Raw genomic sequence first — 22,318 nt, 5'->3', positions numbered from 1 at the left:
TTGGGGTCGCTGCAGATCTTTTGTGTGGGGCCGGGAGGTGGACAGGCGGTAGCACTGTTGGAGCCCCGATGTCAGAATGGCGCGCTGGCGCTCTTGGGGCACACTTTCCGAGCATGGAGTCCCGTGTCCGCGCTGGGGAGCGCAGACAGGGCCGCAGGGATTCCAGGTGAGGGGCGGGCATGCTTCCCATATTGGCTAACACCTTCATTTCAATGAGCCTCAGAATAGAGGTCCGGTGGTCCACTATATGTGGTGGGAGCTTGCGACGCCCTCCCCTGGGTTGGGGACATGACAGCGGAGCCAGTGGTCTAGGCGGAGGGGCCTGCAGCAACCTTAAGTTCCTTTCCCTGGTGCCCACGGTCAGTACGTATGGGCCTGTGAGTTGCTGTTCCACGTGTTTTGGCTCTTTCCTAAGCTGGCTCCAAGCTCCATGAGGGCAGAGACTGTCTTCTGCACAAGGGCTTAGGGCAGATGCTTGGTATCATTTGTTGCATGAATGAATGCCCCCTCCTCACTTCCTTGTAAGTGGCGGAATGAAAGCCCGTTACCTTAGAGGGTTATTTCTGTTTGCCCGTTGGCCTCCTGGACTGTGAGCTCCTTGAAGACATGGATTGGATCTTGCTGGTATTTGTATTCCCGGTACATAACAGGCACTCAAGAAATGCTTGTGAAATGCATGGTTGAGACCCTGTAACAGCATGCAGACCCAAGCAAGGTGCACTGGAAGAGGTCCGCTCCTTTCTCCTGAGCAACCATATCATTTTATTTAGAAAGTTTTGGTGCTGCCTTTTGTAAACTTCGAAAGACTTAGCGTGTTTTCTTGTAGAAAGTTTGCCTCGTAGGAAATGTAAGAGAAAGGAAAAAAAGGCAAAAATGGGTGTCATGGGAATCCCCCCACTTTTTTTTTTTAACTTAGAGAATTTTATTTTTAATTGAACCGTTGCTTACTATATCTGATAAACAGGATGACATCCTTCCCTCTCTAAGGTGATCTACCACCATTCCAGCAAGACAGCCTTTTGGAACAGGAGAGGGTAGCTTGAGTTGTTTTTAAATAGACATTAGCCTTCCACAGTGCATGTGCCAGGCAGTCTCATGGGAACCTATTTTGACTTAGTCTCAACCAGGAAGGTCCAGGTAAGACTCCCTAATTTACAGTTCTTTCTCCAGCCCTGCTTCCCCAGATGGTGGTACACTCCTCATATTAAGTCTGTTCTAGAACTCTGGAGACTGCCCTGATAGGTAAGGTTCTGTGCACAATTGAAAGATTAATTGGACATGGTCCCTGCCCTTGGGGACCTTAGGATGGAGCTAAAGAGATGATTTATTCACAAGCAAATGTGACATAAGACAACAAGAAAAGTGCCACGTGACACATCCAGAAAAGGTGCTGCAGGTGTCCAGAGGTGGAGGAGGAGTGGCTTCAACAAGAGCAGAAGGTCTCAACCCAGGCTGCATGTTAGGATCACCTTGGGGGACGTTCCTGTGCCCAGACCAGGGCCCAGAATCTCCACGGGTGGGCCTCAGGCATCAGTTTCTGTTTCAGACCCTGTAACAGTGTGCAGCCAAGACAAAGAACCCCTGAACCAGACTTATCAGAGGCTGCTTCACAGAGGGCATGGCACTAGAAGTGGGCTGGAAAATGATAGGTAGGGTTTCAGCAGGTAGAGATGGGTATGTTGGGTGATACTATAAGCAGACAAAAGCACTGAAGGCCCGCATTGTGTGCGAAAGAGTAAGGCATGACAGTCCCTGTCCCAGGAGTTTTGCAGTGCCCATTCCCCTGATGGGCTCAGAGGTGTTTGTGACATTTGGAGAAGTTTGGAGTCAACAGGAAGACAGGTGCCTTTGCAGGAGCCGTAATGAGCTCCTTGCTACCTTGCTTGTTATGGAAGATCCACAGTTACCTCTCTCTAGGGGTTCTTGATTGCCTCCTTACCTCATTTTCTACACCTAGAGAGGCCGCACAGCTAGCCAGATACAAGAGTTAGAAAAGCACAGAGGCACATTGCATGGAACTCTCTCCCAATGGCCCCCTTCGCACCACATCTTTGGCTTGGAAATATACCCTACCAACCCCTACTAGGAGCTTCAGTATAACCCCAGAGCCACGTGATCCTAGGGAGACAGCCACCCCAGCCCTGGACAGAGCCGATGGTGGTGAGTGTGAGCACCAGTGAGGTAGGTCTCCACCTTACAACTACAGCTTCAAACCCAGCCTGCTGGGGCTCTTGGACAGTGGCCACGGCTTGTGGATTTGTTCCCACCTCATCCACACAGGGCCACTGTGTAAACAAGTCATCCTCAAGCTTTTCTCTTGTGTGCTGCTGCGTGTAAAAGAATTTGAGCATGCATCCCCGCATATGTAATTTAATTATAAATTATAGCTGTATACCAGTCTTGTTACATTATGGACACAGACATATACAGAAATTAGATCTTTTAAAACAGAGAGGTAAAATAAACACTATTAAATTTTTTCAGTGTATTAATGGTACCAAAACTATAATATAAAAAATTGTTTTTTTTAAATGAAAGTCGTGATCAAGTCCACCTCCCATTTATAGACTCTTGGTATAACCCAAATCCCAGCATTTGAAGGTCTGGTTCTAAGATCTGTTTACTTCAGATCCCACTTCCTGTGGCATTTACGGGTAACACAACACACCCCTTGAAGGCTCATAGACTGTGCTTATGACTCAGGGCACTTGTTTTTCAATTCCATTCACCAGTCATGCGAGGGCCTTTGGTGAATTTGGTCTGTGTTCAGGAGCTATCAGGGAAGGTGGAAATTCTGGTCAGAAGGTTTTTGGTGTGCAGATATAGGTGTTTATGTAGATGGTATTCTTGTAGCAGCCTAAGCAATGAGCTCACATACTTGTGGAAACGTCTTGAAGCATCCATGTTCACAAATACTCTGTTCTTGGCACAGATTATTTTGAAAAGCTGTAATTCTCACATTGTCACTTTTTTCCTTGAAGGGACAGATTCAAGTGTGTGTGTTTAAAAGAAAAAAGGTAGTTGACACACTGCTGTAGTCTTTTGGCATTAGAAAAAAAAGTCTTCAGATTTGGAACTTTCATGAAAGAAAACCTGTATCTCCTTCTGAAATTCTCAGGCTCTTTGTAATACGAAGTCAAACATGACCAGTGAACCTTCATGTCACACAAAAGATATTTGTGGTCACTTCCCATATCACTTCAAAGTATTGTATAGCTTTAGCTATTTAAGGGTCTTGTTTTTTTAAATTGACCACAGCCATGATATCCTAAAACATGTAAACTCCAACATGTCTGAGATGCCCATGTCACGTTTGCATGTCACCAGGCTCCTCTTCCTCAGCTGGATAGTGCGGCCACTGACACACAAGCCAAGGAGAGTGCCAGGGTCCATCCGTGTATTAAATATCAGTAAAGCCAATCTTTTTCTCATTTTTAAAGGAAATACTCATAAGTAGATTTCCTCACCCTTTTTTCATGGCTGAATACTTTCTTGCTCACCCTTCTTGGAGACCACTGTCAGGGTTCATGGGCAGTGACCATGCTCTATGAATATGCCTGCTATTTCTGACCTTTTTTTTTTTTCCCAATATTTACTGGTGTTTGGGCATTTCATCAGCAGGATCCATTGAATTAGACATTTTCAAGTATTTCCTGTATTCACCAAAGAAAAATCATGTACTGGGTAAATGGTACTGCCCATATGGAGGTGCCCTAGTCCCCCTTGGCCTTTCTGGCTCACTCCCTACTGCTGCCTCTCCTGTGTCCCTGTGTCCATGTTCCAGCCGTCAGAGCAACTTGCTGCCCCCCCACACACGCACTCTTTCACTTCTCCATGATCCGGTAATGCCCCTCCCACCCCCACTGATGAGTAATTTGAGAGTGGTCTCCCGGGTCACTCCTCCCTGCAGCCTTCCAGGGCCATCTCTCTGCCTTACTTGCCTACACACACGCACACACACAATTAATTCCTGTCTTTTCCAAAATCTCGTGATATCTTATTTAGCTTCAGTTACAGCTGTTACAATACATACAGGCATTCAAAGACTGAACTCCCTGGGTTAAGAACATTATCATTTCCATTTCAAAATCTTTAGTGCCCATCACACAGTAATCACTTGACAAATGCTTGTTGAATGAATAAATGTTTTTTTATCTTGGGTACCCTAAAAGGCCACAGATTCTTCCAGCAAATATCAATTAAGTACCTATCATACTTTCTTCAGCACGCATACACGCAGACTCTTGACACCAGCAAACCATTGGAGACTCCCCTTGTCAGCGTTGAAATTCTTTCCTTGCTGAGGTATGTCCTCACCCTGGAGGAACAGTGCTAAGTGTGGCCAGTGCTGCCAACAAGGGCATCTCTGTGTTGTACACCTGAGGTAAACTAAGCAGAGCCGTGGTCATTGACTCTCTGTGCAATGTCCAGAGGTCTGCCTGTGACTTTACTGAGACCCTCTTTTTCTCATGAGTGTCTTACTCTATGCCTGTGCAGACAGGCTTCCAGGGAGGGAGATGCACCCAAGTTCAGAATATAACAAGAACACATGACATGACTGGTCTCGTGCCTTGCACTGGGGCCCTGTTCACTTCTCTCACTGGTCCTGAGCCTGCTCACCGCTGGTGACCTCTAGAAGTTTTAACACCATTCTACTGCATACATGCAGAAATAAAAACTTCTTTTGAGTGGGCACATAGATATTGGATGGCAAATTTCTTGACGCAAAAAAAAAAAAAAAAAAAAAAACACCCAAAAATACAGTTGCTGTGTTTGGGACTGCTCCAGTTCACTGCTGAGCAGTGGTCACCAGAAGAACCACGGGTGCTCATGCATTGGCACCACTGGTAACCCTTAGGCTAACAACAGTTACTGGAAAGACCATTTTTAGAGGAATCCTTTGTGCCATCAAGAGAGTTCTCAGAAATTAGCAGCCCGCCGTGTGTGCTCACTCTGCACTGATTCAATTGCTCACCTAAAAAACAAACACTGAAAATACTCAACGAATTGTGTAATGTTTAATATTTTAACAGTAAGCAAACAGACTTTTTAGTAGTGGGCAAAAACATTTGCCTTTCCCTTCCTGGCTGTGTCCCAGGGAGGAGTGAAGTAAGCCCTCTTCAGGGGGAAGTTCTTGGACATGCTCTTGTCAGGCATTGGTGACACCTTTGCAAGTGGCCGGAGTCCTGCGTGTTCACCTTAGAGTAGCTGAAGGGGTCCAGCCGCCTGGGGACTCTCTGTGCCCCGTAGTATTGAGTGTTTTAAGGAACTTTAACTTCCTTCCCTCATGTACATTTGCTTGTGTAACCAGGAAGCTTCCCAGATTTTGTAAGTCCGGGATCTCCTCCTTTAGAGTCCTTTTGCTCAAACAGAACCGATGCAAGTGTAGCATTCACTGAAACTTTAGATACAGCCTCGCATGTACAAAGCAACAAGCTGGGCACTGGGAGGGTGCAGAGATAGATAAATGAAGGTGGCGGGGCTTAAAAAGGATATTTTTTTCCTTCTGATTTCTAATGTTATGTTCTAGGAGCAATATATAAAAAATTTATAAAGGTGTTCACTGTTTAAAGGATATACAAGGATGTGGTGCTGTAGTGGTTAAGAACACAGACTTAGGAGTTAAAGGAGGTTGAGGTTCAAATCTTGGCAATTTTCTTGATGTGTGATTTTGGGCCAGGTACTTCTTGGGTTCTTCATCTGTAAAAGCTAGAGCTGGGTTAGCAGGCTATAGAAGTATACTACTTATAAGTATAACAGTATAGAATATAAAAGCTTCTTGTATTTTAATCTACCAAGAGAAAACAAAGAGCCACCCATGAGGTACCTGTTTTCTAAATCCGTATTTCTTTGTTATCAGATCTGCTGTGTTTTAAATAACATACTTGCAATCTATTTTGCTTTTTATCTTCTAACTTGGTAAGAGGTGTTTTATGATTATTTCCCAAATTATGCTCAAGCACCCTCCACCTGCCCAAAGGTGCCCGAAAGTCATGCCCGTGAGCCCCACATCTCCCCTGATGTCCCACAAGGCCTCAACGCTCCTGAGCCCCAGGGTCGCCCTGCTCCACTTGAGAGGCTTGCAGGCCCCACCCCGGAGCCCTCTGCACAGGGCCTCCTCCAACCGGCCAGTTCTCCCGTAGCTTCGGAGGAAGAGCTGCTGCCCCAAGCCTCTCCCAGGATTCAGGTCAGTTCTCTGGTGCTGCTTCTCCAGCGTGTGTAGGAAGGTGGACGGTTTGTCTTTATGCCTATCCCTCCCCACCCTGGGCCTGGAGAGGATGGGATTAAGCATGGGGATGTTTCCTTTCTTGGCCAGACTTTTCCAGAAAAGGAAGTCGTCTATTTCTCTGACCAGAAGACTTCTCTGAACTCTGACCTTTTCATATCCTTCTCTTGGTAGAGAGAAAAAGTTCACCTTGGCTAAACCAGCTGCCCAGGGAAAACTAGCCCCAACCGGAGGTGCTGCCCTCCTCTTCTGTGCCTAAACTGCTTCCAGAAACCTTTTGGAAACCACAGGCCTTAGTGCGTATCATTAAATCACTGCTCAGTTATTAATTGTCTGCAACTGATTTTAAAACAATTTTTCCACCTTATTTATTTTAAAAGAATTGGGATAGTTCATTAAGTTGCCACTTAGTAGCACTTCATACTATTTAGCTTTAATTTCTTCACATTTTTGGCACGTGTTTACAAGTCATTTTTAAATAATTTGTAACTAACTTCTTGCAGTTGTGTTTTTTACAAATATGTATTGACTACCCTTTAAAGCATACATTTTGAGTATTTTCAGATATCAATAGCCACATCTTTTTTTAAAAAGCAAGAGTTTTAATTTTTTAAAAAAGAGGCTTAATGGAAATGATTTTCAACCAACTGAAGCCAAAACTGAAACGGGTCATTTTAAAAAACAAATAACCCCCTCACTCCATGCACTGGAATCTCCAGCCAGGTCATTTTGGTAGTAGTGTTAGCTTCCATTAATGAATGAAGGATTCACTAGTTCTTTGTATTCTGTGCTGTCTTATGGATCCATCCTGACTGATGGATGATGTTTGGTTCGTATTAGCCATGAAAGTGGTGCTAATTAACTGAACTTGAAACTCTTCCACTGTGAGTCACAAATACTTTCTCAACTTGAAGGAAGCTGAGCTGGAAAGTCCCCTCTCTGCTCTTCCCACACTTCTCAGTGAGTGGACAAGGTTCAGGGGCTTTCTGGGGCTCCCCCTCCTCTATCGCCTTCCCTGCCCTCTCTAGGTCGGGCAGCCGCTTCTGCACACCTCAGCTCCATGCCCTCAGTGTTCAGAAGGCGGTCCTCCTGTATCCTGGGTGTCATGGGGTCTGCCCACAAGCTAATTCAAACCACCTACTTCTCTAGCACATGAGCTCGACATCTCTGTTTCTTATGTTTGAAATTTATTAAAACAGATTTACCAAAATGAAGGGATACCTTTGTAAATCTAAGCTCTCATTTCTCCTATCACTTGTACTGGATAATCTCTTGGCAGATTTTTTTCCCCAGTTATAGGTGCCAGAATTAAATATTATATTCATATGAGATGTAGGATAGGTTTTTGGGGGATGCATTTTCTCTGACAGGTGGTAAAGATGAATATGTCTAGTATCATGCAGCAGAGGCTAAGATACTAACACTCATAAGAACAGCAGGAAAAACCAGTCCTTAGATTCAAGGCAAGAGCATATGATCAATTGTCCAACCCTCACACCTGCCAACCCCATCCTGCTGCTGGGTCTGCAAGGCCAATCAGGGACCCGATTCCAGCCTTCTCTTTCCCCATTCCCTCACAGCCCTCTTAAGTCTTGGAGATCACCTGCAGCCAGGACAGTAAGTTGGATTTTCTTTTACTGGTTCTCTGTTGGTTGAGAATAAAGCTCGCTAGGGAGGGGAATTCCATAAGCCTGAATGTTTTGTTCATAAGTATCACATTTATAATAACTACAGAGACCATCTGAATAGTGTTTATCAAATGATAAATACCACTACAGCTGTCTCAGTGCACATAAACAGCATGCTGTTGATCTTACATTCAGTAAGAGACAAGTCAGTCTCCAGAAAGAGTGTGTGTTCTCTGGACATACAAATAGGGTGTTTGAAATGTCAGGGTGGCACAGGCCTTGCGCCTGTCTCTCCGAGGTGTTTGGGGTTAAGGGGACACAGAACCATGTGAGAGGAGGAGGGTTTGTGGTTCTTTCCTACATACCCACTGTTCATGTTTCCATCATGCGCCCAAAGTTTTTGTCTTTGGTTTGTAACTAGTGCTGGGTGTCCCTTCCAGCAAGAAGATGGCAGTGCTCAGGCAGCTGGCACTCCTGCTCTGGAAGAACTACACTTTGAAGGTGGGTCCAGACCCCCGAAAGAAGGGTGACCACTGTGTCAGCAGTGGCAGGGGCTCCAGGGACGCCCTCGGGGAGGGGCCATCTGTGCACTACAGCTTCTGCTTCCCACTGCATCAACATGCGGTTGTCATTTCTCTTCTAGAGGCGGAAGATTCTAGTGACAGTCCTGGAACTCTTCCTGCCATTACTGTTTTCTGGGATCCTGATTTGGCTTCGCTTGAAGATTCAGTCTGAAAATGTGCCCAACGCCACCATCTACCCTGGCCAGTCCATCCAGGAGCTGCCCCTCTTCTTTACCTTCCCTCCGCCTGGAGACACCTGGGAGCTCGCCTATGTTCCTTCCCACAGCGATGCTGCTAAGACCATCACCCAGATGGTGAGAAGGGAGCTGGTGATCAACATGAGAGGTGAGGCCCCAGGAGGCACAGTCAGGGCCTCAGCAGGGGTTCTTTCCCACTGTATCTCCTTGGGGTTGTGGTTAATGGGATTCAAGCCCCAGGATGCAGTTAAGAGCCATGGCCTGTCTCCAAACTCACATCTCCTCTTGTTGGCCTGGCAAATCCCTGAACTTCTCTGTGTCCATGTCTCATTATAAAATGGGCATCAGGGGCTCAGCTGCCCATCTGTCTAGAGCCACAAGGGCCCAGCACAGTAAGGACAGTGAAAGCTTTAGCAATACCAGGCTCTGGAACCGCCTCTGATGATTAACGGTGGGGACAGGAATTTACAGGGATAACTGTTGGAGGTCAAGCTGAGGAAACTCTTTAATTACAAGGACAAAGTGCGGTCTGAGTGCATGCCGCCTCTTTGAGGATGTGGTTTCAGGAGGACAGCTTTAAAGAAAGCAATCAGAACGCCTGTTGAGGGAAAGGCCGCAACATACATGCTGGTCATCTTTTCTAGGTCTTTGTTTTCAGGATAAAAAATATTGTCCCTTTTGCGCCTCTTCATGTTGGTGTATGCCTCCTGTGGCTCGTTTAATTCAGTGTGGCAAACATCTAGAGGAAGCTCTTTGGTCCCTCACTAAATGATTACCATGAAACCCTTTATGGAAAATGGGGTCTGGGTAATAGAGAAATCATTTGAGAAACTGTAAGTTAGTGTCCACTACGATTTTTAAAACACACCATCATGGTTACGAGACAGAGAAGCTGTCCCAGCTGCGGAATTCAGTCCAGGGTGGATTATAGGTTTGCGGGACTCAGCCTTGCTGCTAGCCCGGCTCCCAGCTCTGCTCAGAAATCGGGGCCCAGCTCTGACAGAGCTGCCTGCCTGTCTGCATGGCATCCTGTCTCTCTGCCAAAGACGAGAGCCAACTTGAGTCTTAGGAAAGGTTTACTGAGCTCTAGAGAATCTTGTAAGTGTGCTGTCTTTTATCTGCAAATGACCTGAAACTCCCGGCTTTTCAGGCAGAAGGGACGATGGGCCAGCTCACGCTGGATGCTCTCTCTCCACAGTGCACGGCTTTCCCTCCGAGAATGACTTTGAGGACTACATTAGGTACGACAACCGCTCCTCTAGTGTGCTGGCCGCAGTGGTATTTGAGCACACCTTCAACCACAGCAAGGACCCTCTGCCCCTGGCGGTGAGACTCAGCTTGTGGTGTGGTCACAGCAACCTCGGCCAAGCCACAGCTCCCTGTTGCATCCTGTAAAAGCAGCTGCTTTTCCTTAGACTTCTGCCTGCCCAGGAGCAAATATTAGACTCTCCCTGGTGTCCAATATCACCATCTTGGTCCCCACCAAAGGGAGCCCTGGTGACATTTTAACCTCGGTCAGAACAGTTTAGAAAATGTGCTTGCCTGTAGACAGTCACTTCAGGTCCATTTGCGTTCTCTCACTTTATAATTAAGGCCTTACTGGTCTCCTGGCCTCTTTGGATGGAGTCATATAGGATAGAGAAGAAAGTAGCAGATGAAATACGATCTGGCAAAAAAGAAAAAAGAGTTTTTTGCTTTGATGGCATTCAGACTAGAAGACCTTCCAGTCCATCTAGTGTTGTGCGGGTGGCCCATCTCTGATCCCAAGTGGCATTGTCGCATCACACCTAGAATTCACGCTGGCAGGTAGCAAGAGGCGAGTGGCTGAGAACAGCCCAAAGTTCCCCTGTGGGGCTCCCTGCTCCCACTGGGGCAGGGCCGCTCACTCTGACGTTCCGAGGCCCCTTGCCTGATTCCGGGGGCGGGAGTGGTGAGTTCACATGGAAACATGGTGATGAGAGTCCCCCACCTCTCTCTCATATGACTCAGGGGCTGGCTTCTCTCTCCAGCCCCCTCAGAACATCTGGTTTTCTCTGTTTCTGCAGGTGAAATATCACCTACGGTTCAGTTACACACGAAGAAATTACATGTGGACCCAAACAGGCTCCTTGTTTCTGAAAGAGGCAGAGGGCTGGCACACCGCTTCCCTTTTTCCACTTTTCCCAAACCCAGGACCAAGGGAACCGACGTCCCCTGATGGTGGAGAACCTGGTGAGAAGCACTCTTAGGGGCTGTGTCACCAGTCCAGGGCGGCTAACTAGTGACAATTACATGGGTGGAAACCCACTTTGCATTTCTCTGCAGAAATACTTTTAGTATTTTAAGGAACATTTAGTCTTCTTGTTTGTAGGAAAAGAAAACATCCAATAAAACTGGCTTCTGAAAAGCTAAAATTATCTTTAGAAATAGCAGTGTCTGTCTTCCTGTATCCCAGAAGACACATGTTCGTAAATGAAACATTTATATTTTCAGTTTTTAAGAAGTTTCTGTTTGAATCTTTTGGGTTTGGTTTCGTTTCCCGTCTGTGTGGCCTTCTACAGTTTTCCAGGCTTTTAAAGCTCTGTAGTCCTTGTGTAATTGATCCATGGTTTAAATGAACCAGCGTAACTGTCATAGAAGTTGGGTCTTGGTTACTCTGATACTCTGTCTGTGCATGGCTTGGTCCGTGCCGTGTGACTTTGGCAGGCAGCTGATGTGTCGGCCTCCTCTGAAGCGTGTGCACATCTTGGAACCAAGCTAGGGATGGCCAAGAAGTGACTGAGACCCAGGACTTGACTTAGCTCTCAGACCAAGACCCAACTGCAGGCTCTGGGCTGAAGTCCAGAATGTCCTGAAGAACACAGTATTCCACAAGTCTGGCAGGAGACAGAGCTCATTAGAGGTTCTTTGGAAGATGCAGGCATGTCCCTCTATGGAGCATGACTCTGAGACTGTAAGCACCAGGCAGGCAGGACATACCATGCATGCAACTGGAGTGTAGAGATGGTGATTGCCAGGGCCAGGGCCATCACCATGCTTGAGGGCAAGATTTTAACCCTGGAAGAGGAACTGAGATGAGCAAGGTGAGGTGTGGGGTGTGAGAAGCCCCAGAATGAGGCCCTAGACGGCTCACCAATCCCGGGCTCAGGAGAAAGTGCATTTGGTGGTCCCACAAGGCTGCCTGTGGCCTGTAGCCAGAGACACTGGCTGCTGAGACCTGGGACCTGGGCAGCAGCTCCTCAGCTCCCGCCTGTGTGTTGGGGACAATGTCCTAAGCTTGAAAGCCATAGGAAAAAATCTGAAAGGGAAAAACTGACAGATTTTGGTATGGACAAACTTAAAATTTGCCAAAAAAGAAAAGGCCTATGACCAATTTTAAAAGTTAATAGGAGACCAGGGAAAACATATGTGGCAAATGACATGGGGCCAATGTCTTTTGTTATAAAAAAGGACGCGTACAAGTCAGTTAGAAAGGCATGAGAGCCCCAGGAGAGAGGTAGAAAGGCGTGACGCTGGCACAGAGCAGGCACCCAGCAAATTCTGGCCCAGTGCCACCCCAGCTGCCCCAGATGTCCACACCTGAGACCTTCAAATGCCCCTGGTGAGAATTTAGCCCCCAGAATAGTTAGAAAGAAGGAGAAAATCCTCATGCACAAAGATGTTCACCGTAGCTTTATGGTCATAAAAATGTCAGCATCAGGAAGATGATTGATTATAAGGTGATGGCTGCATGCCTGGGAATATTGAGCAGCCACAAAGCTATGATGATGAAGATCACATAGCAGCGTGGTGGAGTCTCCAAGCGAAACACCACATGAGCAAGTTACAGGAAGGAGTTTATGGGGGAAGCAGCATGATGTTGGGAAAAGACACCGACTCTGAAGCCAAAACCACCAGGGTCCTAAGCCCAGTTACATGGCTCGACTCCCAGGGCTTCAGTGTCCCCATTTGTCCAATGGGGATATTACTAGCTGCTCTGCAGGTTCATTGTGAAGACAAGAATTAAACCCCCGTGTAGCACTGTCCTGGGCACACAACAGGCAACATTAATTGAGCACTTACTACTTTTGCAACCATAAGAAGATTTAACCTGAGGGAGAAGGTAGAAACATACACACAACCCCCACATTAAGTGTGTAGCTGGCATATTGCTTCTCTTTCATCTGGAGGCTGGAACCTAGGCAGCTGAGAGTTCTGTGTTAGAAGACGTTAGATGCTCTGAACATCAGTGTGTTTTGTAAATGAGGGCACCCACACACCCCCACCCCTGCAGCCCATGTCCTCTCCCTGTCCCTGAGGGTCAGGCCTCGGGGCCTCAGGCTGCCTTTTTCTCTCCAGATGCTAAGTCTACTCCTGCTTTGGCCTCTGTCTTCTCCCAGGCCTTGTTGGAACACTGTCCTCTGCTTATCACTCCCCCAGGCCCTTGTTTCTGAGAATTTTATTACAGACCACTTTGGGGAGTCAAAAAGAGCCAGGACAGAGAAATTACGCAGCACGTGAGTCTCTGACAGTGATGGCCTCCAGGCCATGATAACTTGAGTGTGGAGTCTCTGTGGCTGGCACAATAATGACCCCCCCAAAGTTGTCCCTGTCCTAATCCCAGGAACCCGTGACTATGCCAGATTACCTGGCAGAGGGGAATTAAGGTTGCTAATCAGCCATCCTTAAAATACCAAGATTATTGTCAATTATCCCTGGGAGCCCAATGTAATCACAAGTGTCCTTAAAAGCACAAAAAAGAGGCAGAAGAGAGGGTCGGAGAAAGATGTAGCGATGGAAGCAGTATCCCAGAGATGCTGCATGGCTGGCTTTGAATGTGGAGGTGGGTCCATGAGCCAAGGAATGCAGGAGGCCTCCACAAACTGGAAAAGTTAAGGAAAAAATTCTTCCCTAACCCCCAGCAGCCCTGCTGACACCTTGGTTTTAGCTCAGTGAGGCTTGTACCAGACTCCTAGCCTCCAGAACTGTGAGATAAGAAGTTTCTGTTGTTTTAAGCCAGTAATTTGTGGTAATTTGTTATAGCAGAAACAGGAAACTCATAAGGTCACTGAACCCTTCTCTCCTTCAGTCTCTACCTTTGGCAAAGCGCATCGGCCTCTTTGTGGACTCAGCTGCCTCCTACCTGAAGTCACAGTCGGGCACCTGGGCCATCCAGTCCTTTCTCTCAGATCCCAGACTGCTGGGGTGACGCTGAGGATCCAGCCCCTCTCACCAGCTCTGGGGAAATGCTCTCTTACTCTTCAGGCCTTTTCTGTCGTCCCTGCTTCCCCTAACCTAACTCTTTCGCATACTTTTCTCATGTATTTTCGGCCTAACTTCTTTACTTGTTTAGAATCCCACCAAACCCATCTGGGGCATACAGGGTCTTTTCAGCCAAGTTTATGTCAAGGAGTTTTTAAAACATGATTATGTATGTGATTTTTTTGTGCGTTCTTGAGAATGACAAATTGGAGGCGAGAAGAGCCCCACTCTTCCCGTTAGCTCTCTATGTTTAGTAGTCTCCTCCCTCCTCCTGTGGGACCACTGGATGGTGCAAGTGGCCGCAGAGGGGGGCAATAGGTGAAGTTGCCCTGTTGCCTCATGTGTCCCTCCTCTGTGGACCCCAGGGATACCCTGGTGCAGTGCAGAGCATGCAGCTTTTGGAGCATGATGCGGCTTCCTGACACAAGCAAGGCCGCGCTCTGCTTCCGCACTCAGGGTACATCCGGGAGGGCTTCCTGGCTGTGCAGCATGCTGTGGACAGAGCTATCATGCACTACCATGCCAACGCCTCGGCGCGCCAGCTGTTCCAGAAGCTCACGGTGATCGCAAAGAGGTTCCCGTACCCGCCTTTCATCTCGGACCCCTTCCTCATGGCCATCCAGTACCAACTGCCCCTGCTGCTCATGCTGAGCTTCACCTACACCTCACTCACCATCATCCGGACCGTGGTGCAGGAGAAGGAGAGAAAACTGAAGGTAACCCTATTTGCATTTGGCTTTAAAACGTTTTGGCAAGCCAATTCTAGGAACGGTGCTGCCCTGAGGCAGTTGTGTCCGAGGGAAGCATTGGCATCGTTTTGAGGCTGCCCGGTCATCGAGGCTGCCCAGTCATCAAAGCTGCCCCTTTGTCAGGCAGGGCTGCTCCTGTGTGCTGGAGCCACAAGAGCAGGGGATGTGGGGTGGATGCCCACCGTGGCCCTAGCCCATCTCAGGGCTTCTTTGAAATCAGGCTGGTATATGTGGATTTTTAAAACCCTGACAAAGCACCATATTTTGTGTGCAGCACACAAAGGACTGAGATGGCCCCAGAGCTGCACTGTCCACATTTAGCTTCCAGCCACAGAAGGCTTGGAGCTCTTGCAGCGTGCCCAGACCCAATTGACATGTGCCAAAAGTGTAAAACATCAGCATGCCAGTTTCAAAGACTTAGTATAAAAAAAAATAATAATGTAAACCATCTTGTTAGTAATTTTCATATTGATTGTATGTTGAAAAGACAATATTTTGGACATATTGGGTTAAATATCATTGAAATTAGTTTTACTTGTCTCTTTTAACATTTTTGACGTGGCTGCTATAAAACTTGAAGTTATATCTGTGGCTCACGTTCTATTTCTGTTGGACAGAGCCGCTCTAGAGATTAGATCAACAGTGAGATAAAATGTATGAATGTTTAAGTAGTGACTGAACAGGAATATAATTAACATTGCATATAGATCAAGGACAGCTGTAGTTATGGACTGTTAGGCATAATGTAATGGGGAATTGAGAAGTATATGAAGTGTCACTATGAAGTCATGTAACTGACTGAATTAAGTATGGATGAATGAATCGTGTTACCTATAAACTCATACCAGTGACACTGCCATTACCCAAAACTTATTTGAAGTTCCTCCTCTGAAAATGTCCTCAGTGCCTGTAAAATAACATTTAGAATATTCTGAGGAGTACCAAATCTGTGATTACTGGGGTATTTGAACTGCTGCAAACAAGAGGCTGGGGGAGCCGATGAAGAGGATCATGATCTGTGTGGGTGCCTTAAGTACCTTTAATAAAACGGTGCATCCCACCGTTATGAGGTAGTTAGCAGCCCACTATGACATGGTGCTGAGGAAGACACCCGTGTGCACACACAGAGACCAAATGAAGAGGGCAAAATGTCACACGATTATTGACTCTAGATGGTGGGTGTATGAGAGACCCTTGAACTCACTTTCCCATTTTTCTAGAGATTTGAGACATGTATAAGAACGAATTAGAAAATCAAAGCCTAGCTTCGTGCATGGTGTGGAAGAGGCACTTAATCAGTCCTGGTCCCCTTCCCCCTCTCTGCAATGACGGATGTGTCCTATGTCTGCTGTCCATTGTAGTCACCACTGTGTACTTGAAATGAGGAGCTGAATTTTTTATTTTATTTAATCTTCATTAATTGAAATTGAAGTAGCCACACATGGCCACTGGCTGCTATACTAGACAGTGCACCTGTAGACACTGTGGCATCAGGGGAAAGGGGCAGTTAATTCTGGTTAATCCTGGTTGGGGATGAGGACGGCTTCCCAGATGGGGTAGCATGTAGTCTGGGGAAGCAGGAGAGGATGAGAGTCCTGACACCACAAGGCTACCAGCTGTTGGATGTGGGGTGGAGTGGCCAGCTGGCCCAGGCCTTCTGCCCCCAGCCCAGCACGTGATGCTCATCCCCACATCTGCCCACAGCACGGTATCCACTGTCCTCCCTCTTGGTCCATGTACAGACACCACATGTCCACAGGTGAAGGCCCTAAGGAAAGGCCACCATGAGGATGGCACCAGTGTGACGCTGTCTCCCCCTGTCCCCAGGAGTACATGCGCATGATGGGGCTCAGCAGCTGGCTGCACTGGGGCGCCTGGTTCCTCATGTTCTTCCTCTTCCTCCTCATCGTGGTCTCCTTCATGACCCTGCTGTTCTGCGTCAAGGTGAGCGTGGCTTGGGAGGGGCAGGGGACTCCGATGAGAAACTGATGGGGAGGCAGAGGCAGCCTCAGTGCCCCCGCGGGAACCCCAAGACCCATGATCGGGGTTTGCTCTTAGGAAAGAAAGTCTTCCAGCCGCTGATGCAGAGGAGGTCTTCCCTCCTGGTGAGTGGGAACTGCTGATCTGTGCCCTTTCTGAGGTGGAGGCCCCTCTCCCACCTTGGCAGTGTCTCTGAGGACCGGGAATGTCCCTGCTCTTTGTCCCTCTGGCCTGTCTCTGCCCTCCCTGCCCCACCCCGCCACACTAATGCCCACGACCGTGTGTCCTGCAGGTGAAGAAGGACGTGGCCGTGCTGTCAAGCAGCGACCCCTCTCTGGTGCTGGCCTTCCTGCTATGCTTTGCTGTCTCCTCCATCTCCTTCAGCTTCATGGTCAGCACCTTCTTCAGTAAAGGTGAGTCACTTTGCTCTCCTGAAACCAGAGGGCCACGGGGACAATCCAAGTCTCAGAAGACAGGACTGTGTCATTTAGGATGTGTGTGATTAAGAGTCCAAATGGGCAGCTATGTAGAAATAACCCAGAGGCTAAGCTATCAGAAGAGAGAGACACAAGAGGCCAGGGCTAGTCACACACAGGTGAGACCACTGAGGGCGAGGCCTAGAGGTTCGGAGCACAGGTCAGTGATGGAGCTGGAAAGAGGAGAGAGGAGGAGCACGTGGAGTTGTACAGGCAGGGGAAAAGTCAGGGGAATTGAAGGGGAAGGAGAGGTCGAGAAGGCCAGTGTGTGGATGGCCATGCGGGATGCCACAGGGCAGCCGAAGGAAAGGTGAGCCGCAGACCAGAGCGCGTGAGCCCATCCTCCCCTAGCCGCATGGACTGTTAAATCTGGGGCTGTTCCTGCTGCCTCATTCTCATGTTTGTTTAGTATGGTTTTCCTTTGCTTCTTTTCTTTTCCTCCTTTTCTGCTTTCTGTTGGACTGTTAAAGTTTCCTCTAGTTCCCTTACCACCAGGGTTTGGAAGATATAAATTCTATTTCTTTTCCTTCACTGATTACCCTTAATGTTTAACTTAAATACTTGCCTTTAAAATTTTCTAAAAAGTTAAATTATTCAGCATATCTAGACTCCTCAGATAGGACTCAAACCGTACCACACTCTAAGTACTTATTCTGAGCTCCCAAATGTTTTATTGTCGTCTAGTTTGTTTTATTGCTTTAAGAACAGAAGCCGTTAGTTGCTGTTTTACATTTATATACTTTACCAGCATATTTTATGTGCACACTATTTTTGTGTGCTCTGTGCTCCTTTGGATTCACTTTTCTTTATGCTGAAGTACATCCTTGAATAGTCCTTTTAATGGGGATTGGTGAGTGGTTAATTCTTTTTTACTTTGTATAGGCAAAGATGTCTTTTTATTTCACCCTCACTCTTGAATAATCTTTTAGCTACGTGTACAATTCTCCATGGATAGATATTTTCCCTTGACACTTCAATAACGCAGTTGCCATCTGATATCCATTGCTGTTGGTAGGAAGTCTCCTGAGAGTCCAGGTATGATTTTCCTTTATTTATGAATGTTTTATATGAGGAGTCACGTGTTTTTTCAGTTAGTATTTCAACACAATTTCAGTTAGTAGTCCATCAGATTTTTGTTTCCATTATTCCTATTATTTTCTTCTAATACTTTCTTTTTTTTTTTTTTTTTGGTGGCCAGCTAGTACAGGGATCCAAACCCTTGACCTTGGTATTATCAGCTCCCCCTACCAAGTGAGCTCACCGGCCAGCCTCCTATTATTCTCTTCCATTAGACCTTTCTTGGAGCCTCTTGGTCTGTCCTTCATGTCTTACTTCTTTTTTGTGTGTACAGTTTAGGGGCATTAAGCACATTCACCCTGTTGTGCAACTATCACCACTGTCCTTCTCCAGAACTTTTTCATGTTTCCCGACTAAGACTCTGTCCACATTAAACACTAATTCCCCCTCCCCCAGTCCCTGCATACCACTATTCTACTTTCTGTCCCTATGAATTTGACTACTCTAGGTACCTCATACAAGCATAAATGGAATCAAACAGTATTTGTCCTTTGGTGACTGGCTTATTTCACTTAGCATAATGTCTTCAAAGGTTGTCCTTGTTGCACCATGTGTCAGAATTCCCTTCCTCTTTAAGGCTGAATGATATTCCATTATATGGATAGACAACATTTTGCTTACCTGTTTACCCACTGATGGACACGTGAGTTACTTCCACATTTTAGCTATTGTAAATAATGCTGCTATGAGCATGGGTGTGTAAATATCTGTTCAAGTCCCTACTCTTAATTCTTTGGGTATATACCAGAAGTGGAATTGCTATATCATGTGGTGACTCTACATTTAACCTTCTGAGGAACCGTCAGACTTTCCCACAGTGTTTACACCATTCTACATTCCCACCAGCAGTGCATGAGGGTCCCATTTTCTCCACCTCCTCACCAATACTTGTTACTTTCTGAGTGTTTGCTTTTTGTAGTTGCTATCCTAATGGGTGTGAGATGGTATTGCTCAGTCTGTTCTTCGTGTCTCTTAACTTCTTTTCTATACTTTAATAAATTTCTTCATTCTGAATTCAGCATGAATTCTTTAGAGTTGTCTTCTGATTCCCAAATTTTCTCTTTGACTATGCATGTTCTAGAACGTATCACATCTATTGAGATTTTATTCAATGACTATACTTATCTTTCATGAACTATCCAGTTGTTTCTTATACTTTTCCACTTGTTCTTGTTTTTTTGTCCATTTTTGTGGGAAAAAATATCTTTCTTTTTTTAATGGAAACGTTTCTTCATTTATGCCTCGAAGTCTATGGCATTCTTGTTTTGAAGTCTTTCTCTTTTCTACTCACACTGACTCCCCTGGACATCTTTGAACATGCTGATGATAATCCCCAAATTTAGTTCTCCAGCTTAGGCTTCTCTCCTGAAGTTCAGACTCATACCCAGCAGTATACCTTAGGTGCTTAACATGCATCTCAGTCAGAATGCATCCAAAAGTGAACTCCTGATCTTATCCTCAAAAGCTCATCCCTCCATCTCTCTAAGCGGGAACTCCCTCCTTCTTGTTGCTCAGTCCAGCAGCCTTCAAGTCATCCTGGACTCCTCTCTTCTCTTACACCCCACCCTACATCCAGTCCATCAGCCAGTCCTGTCTGCTCTGCCTCCACTCTCTTCTTTCCTCCTCCACTGCCCCACCTTGGCCTCAGCCACCATCCTTGCTTGACTGGGTTATGATGGCGGTGACAGCCTCATACCCAGTCCCCTGGCTTCCGCCCTTGACCTCCGTTACTTCTCAATGTAGCCAGTATTGTGATCCTCTTAAAATGTAAGTCAGAGCTTGTCACACTCCTGCTCAAAACCCTCCCATGCCTGTCTCACACAGAGGAAAACCTGAAGCCCCTGCTGTGGTTGGCAAGGTCCTCCCCAGTGCAGACCATGAGCACTCTGTCATCTGCTGCTCTCCTCCCATCCACGTCATCCCTGTCTTGCTCCCTGCTCAGGGCTTTTGCCTCTGCCTAGGTCAGAGATTCTCAAAGTGCTGTCTGCAGAATCCCAAGGATCCTCAAGAAACCCATTTGGGAGTTCACAAAGTCAGAACTATTTCATAATGATGAAATATCAAGATGTTGTTTGTCTTTCCTTCCATGCTCTTGTACCATTACCTTTGCAGTAATGGTACAAGAGCAATGGTGGGTAGAACCACAAGGCACTGAGCACAAATAGAGGCAATAGATTATGCTGGTTGTCATTGTGCTCATCACCACCACACACATAGCAAACAAGCAAAAATGGCACTTCACTCAAGAATGTCCTTGATGAAGCAGTAGAACTGATTAAGTTGATTCAATCTTGACTCTTGAATATACATTTTGTTAGTATTCTATGTGACAAAATGGGATGTATGCATAACAGCACATGTAGAGTTGTTTGAGTTGCCAGCTAAACTGGCCACTTTTTCATGGAACACCATTTTTGGTGTTGAAAAAAGGAGCATCAGACTATAGTTATTCACACCTGGGTATCTGGTAGGCATTTTCTCATATGGGAGCTTGTCTTTTAAAGGAAAGCAACTGGTAGTTTCTGATGTCCATAATAAAATTCAAGTTTTTAAGCAAAAAATATAATTTTATAGACTCAAATCTACCACCAGAAGCTTGACAGCTTTCCAATACTTAAAGAGTTTTTTATGAGACTTGTGATACTATTAGCAAATGTGATTTTTTTGATATTGTATAATAAAATGTGTCAATGTTTAGACGATCTGCATAAGGAACTCAACAGCCAATATTTTCCAAATGACTAATGCATCATGCTACCAAATCAGGCAAGAGTAAAAATCCATTCAAAGTGCATGATAAACCAATGGATTTTAATGTAACAGAATATAAAAAAAAGTTAATTAGTTAGTTTGACTGCACACAACAACTAACCTTTCAGAAACTACCACTTGTTCAGTGGTAATTGAATAGTATAGTATAAAAGAAGAATATCCACAAATATCTGGATATATACCCTTCCCTTTTCCAACTATATATCTGTGAAGCCAGGTTTTCCTCATATAATTCAAGCAAAACAATGAAATACAGCAGAGCAAATGCAGAATCCAGCTGTAATGTTTTAAGTCAGACATTACAAAGGCTTGCAAAAATGTAGAACACTGCTACTCTTCCCACTGAATTATGGAAAATGTGGTTGTTTTTCATAAAACTATCAATATTGACTTATAGCAGATTTATTATTATTATTCTTAAATTTAAAACATTTTTAATTTTCTCATATTAATTTCTCACAGAGTAAATATGGAACGCACATAAAGAAGTCTTTGGTATCCGTAATCATTTTTAAGGGTATAAAAGGGTATTAAGACCAAAGAGTTTGAGTGCTGCCACCAACATGGACTGAAACCATACTGTCCCCCCTACACCTCCATGACCTGGTCACTTGCCTCTTTTGGGTCTTTCTCTCATGTCACCTTCTCCTTGAAGCATCCCTTGGCTGCCTGGAGCATCTTTCCTGTTCTGTGCCATTGAGAGCACTCTGCACTTTGCTTCCTTACTCATTTACCTCATCTGTCTCCCCACGAGTTTCCAGGCCCTAGAGTGGCCTCACTAGGCAGCAGCCTCCCTAGTGCCTGGAACAGTGCATGGCACAGAGTAGGTGCTCATTGAGAACCTGATGAATGCAGGAATGAATGAAGAAATAGGAAAGAATGGACAGACCAGAAAAGAAGTGGGCTCAGGGCGGGAATCGGGTTTGGTGTTGTCACACCAGGTGTGTGATACCAGGGAGGCAGTGGATGGGGGGCCTGGAGGAGGGGCCTGGAGATACCTAGGTGGGGTCCCTGGCATGGGGATAGTACACGCTGCCCAGGTAGGTGCCAACCCCAGGGCACCTGCATACCAAGAAGAGGAGAGGCTGCGTGCCAAGCTGGAGTTCCCCAGCACTGGGACTTGGAGTGGGTAGGGCGGCTGGTGACAGGACGGTTTTCTTTCCACCGCAGGGAGTGGGCCCCTTCTGAGCACAAGTGCCCCGCATGTCCCCAGCACCCCCGTGTCCCCTTTCTCATCTGCAGCCAACATGGCAGCAGCCATCGGTGGCTTCCTCTACTTCTTCACCTACATCCCGTACTTCTTTGTGGCTCCTCGGTACAACTGGATGACCCTGAGCCAGAAGCTCTTCTCCTGTCTCTTGTCCAATGTTGCCATGGCGATGGGAGCCCAGCTCATAGGAAAATTTGAAGCCAAAGGTGAGTGTTTTCCC

General features: G+C 46.3%; 1 protein-coding gene across 4 annotated transcripts in view; it reads left to right on the top strand.

The window, feature by feature from the left end:
- The window catches only part of ABCA3 (ATP binding cassette subfamily A member 3), a 48,313-nt gene that overhangs the window by 434 nt on the left and 25,561 nt on the right, over positions 1-22,318 (top strand). Inside the window, exons 2-12 of one of the 4 annotated variants that reach the window (XM_063100012.1) lie at positions 5,961-6,187; positions 6,401-6,522; positions 7,807-7,843; positions 8,295-8,355; positions 8,498-8,762; positions 9,813-9,940; positions 10,660-10,825; positions 14,291-14,550; positions 16,411-16,527; positions 16,856-16,976; positions 22,131-22,304. In XM_063100012.1, the coding sequence (XP_062956082.1) occupies positions 8,302-8,355; positions 8,498-8,762; positions 9,813-9,940; positions 10,660-10,825; positions 14,291-14,550; positions 16,411-16,527; positions 16,856-16,976; positions 22,131-22,304 (1,285 nt within the window). In that variant the 5' untranslated portion in view covers positions 5,961-6,187; positions 6,401-6,522; positions 7,807-7,843; positions 8,295-8,301. The remainder of the gene's footprint in view (positions 1-5,960; positions 6,188-6,400; positions 6,523-7,806; positions 7,844-8,294; positions 8,356-8,497; positions 8,763-9,812; positions 9,941-10,659; positions 10,826-14,290; positions 14,551-16,410; positions 16,528-16,855; positions 16,977-22,130; positions 22,305-22,318) is intronic. The other 3 variants (XM_063100013.1, XM_063100011.1, XM_063100015.1) reach the window with 3 other exon arrangements.

The sequence above is a fragment of the Cynocephalus volans genome, chromosome 6 (assembly GCF_027409185.1).
Source record: "Cynocephalus volans isolate mCynVol1 chromosome 6, mCynVol1.pri, whole genome shotgun sequence".
Classification (NCBI taxonomy): Eukaryota; Metazoa; Chordata; class Mammalia; order Dermoptera; family Cynocephalidae; genus Cynocephalus; species Cynocephalus volans.
Note: the sequence above shows the minus strand (reverse complement) of the source record. Positions and strands in the feature narration are given on the sequence as shown.